The 10,562-nt window shown below is 63.3% G+C and overlaps 2 protein-coding genes across 2 annotated transcripts in view; one reads left to right on the top strand and one right to left on the bottom strand.

Moving 5' to 3' along the window:
• The window catches only part of ADCY3 (adenylate cyclase 3), an 11,414-nt gene extending 6,497 nt beyond the window's left edge, over positions 1–4,917 (top strand). The window contains exons 3-14 of the mRNA XM_026041051.1: positions 499–641; positions 1,645–1,806; positions 1,888–1,975; positions 2,163–2,279; positions 2,445–2,698; positions 2,778–2,859; positions 3,206–3,364; positions 3,586–3,732; positions 3,904–4,017; positions 4,086–4,212; positions 4,463–4,587; positions 4,672–4,917. Of these exons, the coding sequence (XP_025896836.1) occupies positions 499–641; positions 1,645–1,806; positions 1,888–1,975; positions 2,163–2,279; positions 2,445–2,698; positions 2,778–2,859; positions 3,206–3,364; positions 3,586–3,732; positions 3,904–4,017; positions 4,086–4,212; positions 4,463–4,587; positions 4,672–4,854 (1,701 nt within the window). The 3' untranslated portion in view covers positions 4,855–4,917. The remainder of the gene's footprint in view (positions 1–498; positions 642–1,644; positions 1,807–1,887; positions 1,976–2,162; positions 2,280–2,444; positions 2,699–2,777; positions 2,860–3,205; positions 3,365–3,585; positions 3,733–3,903; positions 4,018–4,085; positions 4,213–4,462; positions 4,588–4,671) is intronic.
• A 2,362-nt stretch (positions 4,918–7,279) lies between these two features.
• CENPO (centromere protein O) overlaps positions 7,280–10,562 on the bottom strand; it is a 6,643-nt gene continuing 3,360 nt past the window's right edge. Inside the window, exons 2-6 of the mRNA XM_026041042.1 lie at positions 9,704–9,873; positions 9,047–9,170; positions 8,289–8,548; positions 7,944–8,115; positions 7,280–7,386 (exon numbers count right to left, since the gene is read on the bottom strand). Of these exons, the coding sequence (XP_025896827.1) occupies positions 7,280–7,386; positions 7,944–8,115; positions 8,289–8,548; positions 9,047–9,170; positions 9,704–9,873 (833 nt within the window). The remainder of the gene's footprint in view (positions 7,387–7,943; positions 8,116–8,288; positions 8,549–9,046; positions 9,171–9,703; positions 9,874–10,562) is intronic.

The raw sequence follows: 10,562 nt of genomic DNA, 5'->3' as shown, positions 1-10,562 counted from the left end.
TGTGGAGTCTCCTTCTCTGGAGGTCTCCAAAACCCACCTGGATGCCGCCCTGTGCCACATGCTCCAGGTGTCCCTGCTGGAGCAGGAGGTTGGACTAGATGATCTCCAGAGGTCCCTTCCAACCTTGAACATTCTGCGATTCTGAGGGCGGCCGCCACGGTGGCCTCGCACGTTCMATCCCTTTGCAAACGCTCTTCCTCCTCCTTCATAGAACCATAGATTCACAGGACCATAGATTCATACAGTCACAGAATCATAAAATCCTTCAGRTTGGAAGGGACCTCCAGGGGTCATCCAGTCCAACCCCCTGCACACACAGGGTAACCCAGAGCACGGGGCACAGGCTGCATCCAAGCGAGTTTGGAAGCTCTCCAGAGAAGGAGACTCCGCAGCCTCTCTGGGCAGCCTGTTCCAGGGCTCGGGCACCATTGCTGTTGATTTTTTCCTTAAGTTCCTGCTTTTTTCTTAAGTTGCTTCCTCTTGGTCCCGCGCGGGCAGGCGGCGAAACCCTCGTTCCCCAACCCGCGGCGGCGGCTGCGCCTGCGCGACCTGGCCGAGCGCGTCATCGACGCCTCGCAGAACGAGCAGGAGCTCAACAAGCTGCTCAACGAAGCGCTGCTGGAGCGCGAGTCCCTGCAGGCGTGAGTGCTCCCCTCCTTGCCCGGCGCATCCATCCATCCATCCCTCCGTCCATCCATCCCTCCGTCCATCCGTCTGTCCATCCATCCATCTATCCATTCCTCCATCTATCCATCCATCCCTCCATCCATCCATCCCTCCATCCATCCTTCTGTCCGTCCATCCATCCATCCCTCCATCTATCCATCCCTCCATCCATCCATCCCTTCATCCATCCATCTATCCGTCCATTCATCCCTCCATCTATCCGTCCATTCATCCCTCCATCCATCCGTCTATCCATCCATCCATCCATCCATCCATCCCTCCATCCATCTATCCATCCATCCACCCCTCCGTCCATCCATCTGTCCATCCATCCATCTATCCGTCCATCCATCCATCCATCCATCCATCCATCCATCCCTCCATCCATCCATCCATCCATCCATCCTTCCATCCCTCCATCTATCCATCCATCCACCCCTCCGTCCATCCGTCTGTCCATCCATCCATCTATCTGTCCATCCATCCCTTCGTCCATCCATCTGTCCATCCATCCATCTATCCGTCCATCCATCCATCCATCCATCCATCCATCCATCCATCCATCCATCCCTCCCTCTGTCCATCCATCCCTCCGTCCCTCCGTCCATCCATCTGTCCATCCATCCATCTATCCATCCATCCCTCCGCCTCCGTCCATCCTTCCATCCATCCCTCCTCCATCGCTCCGTCCATCCATCCATCCATCCATCCATCCATCCCTCTGTCCATCCATCCCTCCGTCCATCCATCTGTCCATCCATCCATCTATCCGTCCATCCATCCATCCATCCTTCCCTCCATCCATCCCTCCGTCCATCCTTCCATCCTTCCATCCCTCCGTTCCTCCATCCCTCCATCCCTTCCTCCATCCCTCCGTCCGTCCATCCATCCATCCATCCATCCATCCATCCATCCCTCCGTCCCTCCGTCCCTCCCTCCGTCCCCGCGGCCGGCGGGTGCTGACGGAGCGGGCGGCAGCTTGAAGGGCAAGAGCACCTTCCGCCTCTCCATGCGCTTCATGGACCCCGAGATGGAGACGCGCTACTCGGTGGAGAAGGAGAAGCAGAGCGGGGCGGCCTTCAGCTGCTCCTGCGTCGTCCTCTTCTTCACGGCCCTGGTGGAGATCTGCATCGACCCCTGGTAGGGCGGGCAGGGCGAGGGGCCGCGCCGTGCCCCGTGGGGCCTTGGAGCACGTCCCCCTTCCCCGTGCGCTCTCTGCAGGCTGGTGGCCAACTACGTGACCTTCGTGGTGGGCGAGATCCTGCTGCTCATCCTGACCGTCTGCTCSCTGGCCGCCGTTTTCCCCAGGGTAGGAGGCCACCGGGCTACATCCCGGCTGGCACCGTGCACATCCCCTGGCTCCGTGGTGGAGATGGCAGGCGCTGTCCCCATGGCCTCAGGAGGACGCTGTGGTCTTCGGGGTGGCTGGAGCGTCCACCTGCCTGGATTCAGTCCGTATCCTACCCGGATRAACGTTCACTCTCCTCTCCCCGTAGGTCTTTCCCAAGAAGCTCGTGGCCTTTTCCACGTGGATCGACCGGACCCGCTGGGCRCGCAACACCTGGGCCATGGCGGCCATCGTCATCGTGACCATGGCTGACATCGTGGACATGGTGAGACACGGAGGGGCCTCCACCCTCGGCCCGCGCCGAGGGCCACGGGGCACCTCCTGGGGTCCCCCCACACATCCTGGTGCCCGATGCCCATGGGGAGACCCCTGCCCATGCCCGGCTCCATGCATGGCCTGGCTTGGGGTGCCCCCACCTCGTCCCCCCCAGCTCAGCTGCCGGCAGGACTACGTGGGGCTCGGCAACGGCACGGCGCYGCGGGCCGGCGGCTGCGGCGAGCAGCCCAACTACTACAGCTACATCGCCCTGCTGGCCCTGGTGGCCACCATCATGCTGGTGCAGGTCAGCCACATGGTCAAGCTGACCCTCATGGTGCTCATCACGGCGGCGGCCGGCGCCGTCAACATCTGCGTCTGGGGGCACCTCTTCGACCAGTACGACCGGCGGCGGGGCCAGCACAGCGCGTAAGGGGCCGGGGCGGCCGCGCGTGACGGGGCCGGGCGCCACGCAGAGCACGCGGCCCACGCGGCCCTCGCCATGCAGGGCCACGCTGCTGCCCTCCAAGTACTCCATGACGGCCATGATCTTCGTGGTGATGCTCAGCTTCTACTACTTCTCCCGCCACGTGAGTGCCGCTCCGCGTCGGCATCGTCCCCGTGCGGTGGGGCCTCTCCGTGGCGGGGCCGCACGGGACGCTYCCGCTGCGCCCCGGCACCCACAGGATCACGGAGTGTTCAAGGTTGGAAGGGACCTCTAGAGATCATCTAGTCCAACCTTCCTGCTCCAGCAGGGACACCCAGAGCACATGGCACAGGGTGGCATCCAGGCGGGTTTTGGAGACCTCCAGAGAAGGAGACTCCACAACCTCCCTGGGCAGCCTGTGCCAGGGCTCTGTCACCCTCACAGTGAAGAAGTTCCTCCTCACCTGGAGATGGAACTGCCTGAGGAACCCCTGTCCCTCCTGCCCGCAGGTGGAGAAGCTGGCCAGGACCCTCTTCCTCTGGAAGATCGACGTCCACGACCAGAAGGAGCGGGTCTAYGAGATGAGGCGCTGGAACGAGGCTCTGGTCACCAACATGCTGCCCGAGCACGTGGCCCGGCACTTCCTGGGCTCCAAGAAGCGGGACGAGGTGAGGGGAGCGGGCGGGAGCGGACACTGGAACCCAGGGAGATGCGGCCTGGTCCCACAAGCTGGGGGCGGCTCTGGTGTCCCTCAGCGTCATGGTAGAACTTGGTGATTTGGCCTCAGTTTTGGTGAATGACCTCCAGATCTGGCCAGATCTGTAGGATTTATCTAGGGGTCTAAGTAGACGTCGCTGGTTGGAGGAAGGTGACAGGAGTGTCCCCCCAGGAGCTGTACAGCCAGTCCTAYGACGAGATCGGCGTCATGTTCGCCTCCCTCCCCAACTTCGCCGACTTCTACACGGAGGAGAGCATCAACAACGGGGGCATCGAGTGCCTGCGCTTCCTCAACGAGATCATCTCCGACTTCGACGCGGTGAGTCAGGCTGGAGCCGCGGGGCTGCGGCGGGCCAGCAGCTTCCGCAGGGTCCATCTGGGCATCTCCTCCCACCTCGTCCTGCGTGTCCCATCCTCCGTCCTGGGCCAGGGGCACCCGCTGCTCCAACCCTACGGTCCCCGGCCCTGAGGGTTGGTCTCCGTGGCCCAGCTCCTGGACGAGCCCCAGTTCAGGTGCATCACCAAGATCAAAACCATCGGCAGCACCTACATGGCCGCCTCCGGAGTGACGCCCGACGCCAGCGCCAACGGCTACAGCACCAAGGTAGGGAGGTCCTGAGGGGCTGACACGGACGAGGAGGGAGGACGCGGCTGAGCCCACGGCCCTTGCAGAAGGAGCCCCTCTCGGATAAGGAGCGCTGGCAGCACCTAGCCGACCTGGCCGACTTTGCCTTAGCCATGAAGGTGACGCTGATGAACATCAACTACCAGTCCTTCAACAACTTCATGCTCCGCATAGGCAAGTCTGCCCATGGGGAAGGTTGGGAGGTCTCGGGGGAGCCTGGACCTTCCTCTGCATCCCCGTCCTTCCTTCCCTGGTCTTCCTCCAAGCAGAGGGACATGTGGAAGCAGATTAAAGACTTGGTTGCACCTGTAGACATCAAGGCTGGGTGACGTCTCTGCCCCAACCCGTCATGGGCAGGGGGTAATGGACCCTGCTGGGGCATCCTGTCCATGCCGGGGGGTGACATCCAGCCGTCCCCACGCAGGCATGAACAAGGGCGCCGTGCTGGCGGGGGTGATCGGCGCCCGCAAGCCGCACTACGACATCTGGGGCAACACGGTCAACGTGGCCAGCAGGATGGAGTCCACCGGCGTCATGGGGAACATACAGGTGGGGACAAACCCTGCGCCAGGAGTCAAGGCGGGGCTGGGTTGGGATGCCCTCCTTTCCGGTGGCCTCCGCTTGTCCCCGCAGGTGGTGGAGGAGACCCACCTCATCCTGAAGGAGTACGGCTTCCGCTTCGTGCGCCGCGGGGCCATCTACGTGAAGGGCAAAGGGGAGCTGCTCACCTTCTTCCTCAAGGGCCGCGAGAAGCAGGGCTCCTTCCTCAACGGCTCCTCGGTCACGCTGCCCCACCAGGTGGTGGACAGCTCGTGAGGGCGCCCGCCTTGGAAACCCAACCCAAGAACCGCSCCGCTCTCCCCGCCGCCGTCCTTCCCACCCCACGTTCCCGGGAAGGGCCTTGGCTCCGCTTGGTGTCCGCGCGGGAAGGGGGTCGGTCGCCCCCGGGCGCCGCGGAGCGCTGGGCGCCGGGCCGCGGCGGCGCGGGGCCCACGGAGGCCGGGAGCCGTAGGGCAACGCGGGAGCGGTCGGGGTTCGCTGTTAGTTCGCGCAAAGTCCGTCCTCGCCACCCGCCGGGAGAGCGTCYGCTTCGACGGCGAGGAGGAGGAGGAGGCGAAAACAATATCGTGTATTTCAGATATAGAAATATATATATATTATATATAAAAGAGCAGAGTGATAGTATATTTTACCCGTCATGGTGGGGTCTCTGGCACTACGGTCTCCTGCTGTCACTTCACTGCCCCTTGCTGGAAGGGAGGCCAAGGCCCACAGAATCCCAGAATGGTTGAGGTTGGAAGGGACCTCTGGAGATCATCTAGTCCAACCTYCYKSYYCMGSMRGGMMMMCCMRRRSMMKKKGSMMMRGGSKGSMWYCMRGSSGGKTTTKGRRRMCYYCMRRRRARGRRRMYYCMMMRMCYYCCYKGGSMRSCYKKKCCAGGGCTCTGTCACCCYCACAGTGAAGAAGTTCCTCCTCACCTGGAGATGGAACTGCCTGGGTTTCAACTTACACCCATTACGCCTTGTCCTGTCACTGGCCACCACCTCATTGGCCCGGCCTCAATGAAGCCCATGGTGTTGACCAGCACCTCTGCCGCCGTCAGGGCCAGGGGGATGGGGGGACACACAGAGTGCAAGACACCACTGGGTTCTGGAATAGAAGCGGCTGAATTTCAGGGCCCAACTCGGCCTGTGCTTCGTTGAGGGGTATGGATGTGGGGTAGTTTGCCAGCGGTTGGAAGGGCTGGCAGAGGAGGTCCATAACGGGGAGGTTGATACTCAAGCTCAACATGTCTCTCCTGTCACTGCCACTTTGGGCCAGCTTTGGTGCCAGGGTTGTGTCCTGCTGCCGAGCTGTAGGTTCTACTGCTCTTGGGGACCAGGAGGCTCCCACTCCATCCCACATGATAGTCCTCTATGATGGGATGACAGCTGGGATGGATGATGGGAGATGGGATGACAGCTGGGATGGCATGCTGTCAACCTTGATTTCAGCAAGGCTTTCGACATCATCTCCCAAAACATCCTTGTGGAGAAGCTCTGGAAGTGTGGTCTGGACGGGTGCCCAGTGAGGTGGATTGGAACGGGCTGGATGGCAGCGGCCAGAGGGTGGKGAKARATGGGGCCGAGTCCCGTTGGAGGCCTGTGGCCAGCGGTGTCCCCAGGGGTCAGTGCTGGGCCTGGTGCTGTTCAACCTGTTCATCAATGACCTGAACGAGGGCACAGAGGGACCCTGAGCAAGAGGTACCCAGGGTGCCCCGTGCTCTGGGTGTCCCTGCTGGAGCAGGGGCTGCACTGGGGGAGCCCTGGGGGTCCCTTCCAACCTCASCCMTCCTGGGATCCTAAGAGAGRTGTCCGAAGAGGMGGATGGGTTACGCTCCGGACGCTCAGGCCCTGGCCCCTTCTTAAAAGGTTAAAAGAAATCAAGAAGCTTTTAAAAAACATTACTGTTGCTGTAACATAGCATTTTTATTTATAAGTTACAAAAGCTAAAAAGAGACTTGCGCGCTGCAGTTTCCATAACAGTATTTTTAYTAACAAGCTAAAAAAAATAGAAAACATGTCCTGTTACAAAACAGCGAGTTTTTMAAGATGTTGCTCCAAATTTGGATGAGAACCGAAGCCAAGACATTGGGGAAAGTGGCATCATGCCCGGAGAGAAGGAAAGAAAGAGCACGGCCGAGGTTGCTGACGGGCTGCAGGGTTTGGCTGAGGCTCCATGGGGTGCASAGGGTGCTGCTGGCGACCACCCAATGGCCCCTCTGCCCCAAAGCAGCCCCGTGGGCGCCCCGCTGTCCCCGACCTCGGCTTTGACATGAAGCCGCTTCCCGTTAACAGGGGGCTGGTCGCTCGTCAGCTCCCTGCTCTGGGCTCTGCTGTGTGTGCAAGTGGTCACCGTGTTGCCCCAAAGCACGAAGACRTCAACATTTCAATGCAATTTCTCACTGCGACAGGGAGGGCCTGGCAGCGGCCAGCGAGTCCCGTGGGGCAACGGGTCCGAGCGCAGGGAAGCTCCGCACGCGGCTCCGGCAGAACGGGGAGGCAGCTCCGAGGCGGGAGCTGGAGGAGACCCCGGCAGCGCCGCGGATGTGTCACCCTCGGGGCCCGCGCGGGGTCGGCTGCTCCTCAGGGCCGCGTGCGGAGAGCGTCGGTGTCGGGAGCCGCCGCGGCACCGGGAATCGCCCCCCGGGCTGGAGCCGGCGGCGCTCCGGGTGCTCAATCCCGGCGCTCAGTCCCGGCGCTCACTCCCCGGGGCTGGCGAGCGCCTCGAGCGCCTCGTGCAGGGGCAGGCGGCGAAAGGCGTCGGCGTGAGCGGCCGCGTCCTCGGCGAGCGGCGCCGCAGCGCCCGCTGCGAGCGACGGCACGTCAGCGGGACGGGGCCGCCGCGCCAGCGCCGCCCGCCGGCCCCAGCTCTCTTTCTGCCCTCAAATTCTCCTTTTCTCCTAACCCTTCTCCCTGCTTCCCACCGCTCCATGTCCCTCCTCACTGCCAGCACATCCCAAGGGCTGCAGAGAGTGCGAGCACTTCGGAATCACCCACGGCCCAAGGGTGGTTTGTGAGGGAACAGAAATGTGGGAATTTCACAGCTTGGAGTGCCGCACGGCTCCATGTGAGCCCCAACATCTCTCCCATTGCACCAAGGGAGAGAAATCCCTGGAAAGGGCATCGCAATCCTGCTGGGACTTGCCACATGCTGTGGGTGTCCCTGCTGGAGCAGGGRGTTGGACTGGATGATCTCCAGAGGTTCCTTCCAACCTCAGCCATTCTGGGATTTGCACCCGAACCCTCCTCTAACCCTTTCCCACACAGGAATAAGAGGGTTTCTCCCTCCGTGTCCCGCCGCAGCGCGATGGGGAAAGGACCTGCCCGCCCAAACCCGGGAGCGAGGCCAGCGGCGCCACTTACGCRCGCACGAAACGACGGCCTCCGTGGGGAGGCTGCGGCAGGGATCTCCGTAGAGCAGCCTGGCGCTGAACGGGAAGCTCTCGCTTCGCCCCGACGTGTTGTAGCTGAAGGCCAGCACGTTGCACAAGGAGTTTCTCTGCACGGTTCCTCCCAGGTGGCTCGAGAAACGCTCCTGGAGGGACGAGAAGAGCATGTGCAGCAGGAGGCCCAAGGGAGGCTGCGCCTTGAGCGAGGCTGCTGCGACCACCCTGAGCTCGGTGGCAGGAGGGGACGGTGCTTCAGGGCAACCTAAAATCCTCCCAGTGCAAAAAAAGGGAAAGGGAGAGGGGACGTCAGCGCTGGCACCTGTAACTGGTCGGCCTGGTACCTCCTCCCGACGTAGGCGTTGAGGTGGTCGGAGAGCGCGGAGAGGAAGCGCTTGAGGTCCGCGGGCAGGTGCCTGGCGGCCAGCTGCTGCAGCGGGATGAAGGCGGGCACGGAGTGGCGGCGGATCCGCACCTGCGGCCTCGCGGCCACCTCCACGTAGAAGCAGTCCAGGTAGGTGCCCTCGTAGGCGGTGCTGAGGCAGAAGCAGGCGCCGTGCTTGGTCCGCTTCCCGCTGAGCCCTGGGGCGCCCACAGAGCGGCTCTTAGGGGCCCTAGAGCTCCCTGCCCCACAGAGGCTCTGCTGGGGCCCCACCATCGAAACAGGAACCACCAGAGAGGGCCCCAAGAGCATGAAAGACTTGGGAGAGTTTAGGGTAACAAAGCCAGAGAACTTCCTGATAAGGGACTTCTAACAAAGTAGGGACTGGCAGTTTCAGCTCCCAGTCACTGGGTTACGCTGTCCTGGTCCCTTAGGACTAAACTASTTTTACACCTGGCAGAATCCAGGTCACGGTGTGAACGTGACAGGMAAACGGAGTCCCTGCAGCAGCCCARAGGCCGTCTGAGCAGGACAGGGTGTCACACAACGGGATCCCCCTTCCAGCACCTGCAGCACTAAAGGCTTCAAACGCAACAGGAGCAAAGCGAGGGGGAAAGTGGATTTCACCCCACGCTGAGCTGCAGAACTCGGCCTAAGCTGCGGCCGCCGGCTGAGCGYGAGCGGCTCTGGGACGCTACCTGTGAGGTAGAAGAGCTGCAGCAGGTCCTGGACGCTCCTCATCTTCCACTCCAGAACGGCCCGGGCGCTGCGCTGGGCTGCATCCGGCTCAGCGCTTGGCGCCACCCCTTCATTCCCGAGGAGCTGGAAATGCCAGAAAACGGGACGCGTGGCTCAGGATGACGSACACAACAGGGGTGCCCATGGGGACTGCAGTCAGGCTCTGGGGATATAATCYGGTCCGAGACAAACAGGAGGGCATTTCACACAATCYAGGGTGGCTGAGGYTGGAARGGACCCCCAGGATCCCCCAGCGCAGCCCCTGCTCCAGCAGGGACACCCRGAGCACGGGGCACCCGGGCGCATCCCGGCGCGCTGGCAGATCTGCAGAGCAGGAGCCTCCGCAGCCTCCCTGGGCAGCCTGGGCCAGGGCTCGGGCACCCTCCCACCAAACAAGTTCTTCCTCACGTAGAGATGTTCCGAGAAGAACAGGGCAGGAGGAGTTTGCAAATAGCCACCCAACCTCTAAGCAGAGGGATCCAGCAGTGGAGCAGGGACACCGCACTGAAAGTGAGGGCGCCAGGACCCGGGTAAAAAGGGAAAATAAAAACAGTAGGTGGGTGTGTTGGATAAAGAGCCTCATTGAGGAACGGGGGGTGCCCGGGGCCGCCTCTCACCCGCTGCTGCTGCAGCTCGACCTGGGCCCGCAGCCGGTCCCGCCGCAGCCTCAGCTCCTGCGCCCTCGCCCGCAGCGCGGCCAGCTCCTCGTCGCGCTGCTCGGCCGCCTCCTGCCGCAGGGCCAGCGCGTGGGCTCGCGCCTCCAGCGCCTCCAGGTGGGCCAGCACCCCTGCAAGGGGGCACGCTCGGGCACCCGGCCTCCTCCCCGCGCTCACAGCTCCCTTAAAACTGCTCACAAGCCCCCTAAGGCATGTGTGGACCGCGGCGTGGTCCGACAAGCCGGGAGACRGCCGGTTTTGTGGGAATGCCCCGCAGGAGGAGGCAGCGCCGGCGCCCCGAGCGCGCCCGGCTGCACGCTCACCATCCTGTGCAGACGCTCTCCCTCGTTCCATGCTCCCTCGCCGCTGCCGAGCGAGCGGGACCCCGGCCCGGGCGAGGTGTCCGCCGCCGTCCCGCGGGATCCGTCCTCGCCCGGCCAGAGCAGCTCGTTATAACCCCCCCTCACAGCGGGAGGGAAGGGGCGCTGAAGGGCAGCGCGGACACCGGCTCTCTCCCACACAGGATCTCGGGGGGGTGCGTGAGCCGGACGCCTGGGCCCCGCCGCGTGCGTGAGCCGGCCGCGTGCGTGAGGCGGGACAGCCTGGAGACCCACCGCAACACGCGAGACCAGGAGCTGTTGGCGGGGCAGGGCGGCCCTGCAGGGGGAAGGGCCCGCCCGGACGCCGGGGCCCCGCGCCGTGAGCGGCTCCCGCGCGCAGCGGCACAACGGTCGTTCAAACGGCGCGCGCCGGAAACGCCGCGGCCCCGCGCGCGTCACTTCCCCCCCACACCCCGCCGCTCCGTACAGCAAGATGGCGG

The sequence above is a fragment of the Nothoprocta perdicaria genome, unplaced genomic scaffold, assembly GCF_003342845.1.
Source record: "Nothoprocta perdicaria isolate Ctin4 unplaced genomic scaffold, notPer1 scaffold_101, whole genome shotgun sequence".
In the NCBI taxonomy this organism is placed as follows: Eukaryota; Metazoa; Chordata; class Aves; order Tinamiformes; family Tinamidae; genus Nothoprocta; species Nothoprocta perdicaria.
This window is presented reverse-complemented; position numbering and strand designations above follow the sequence as displayed.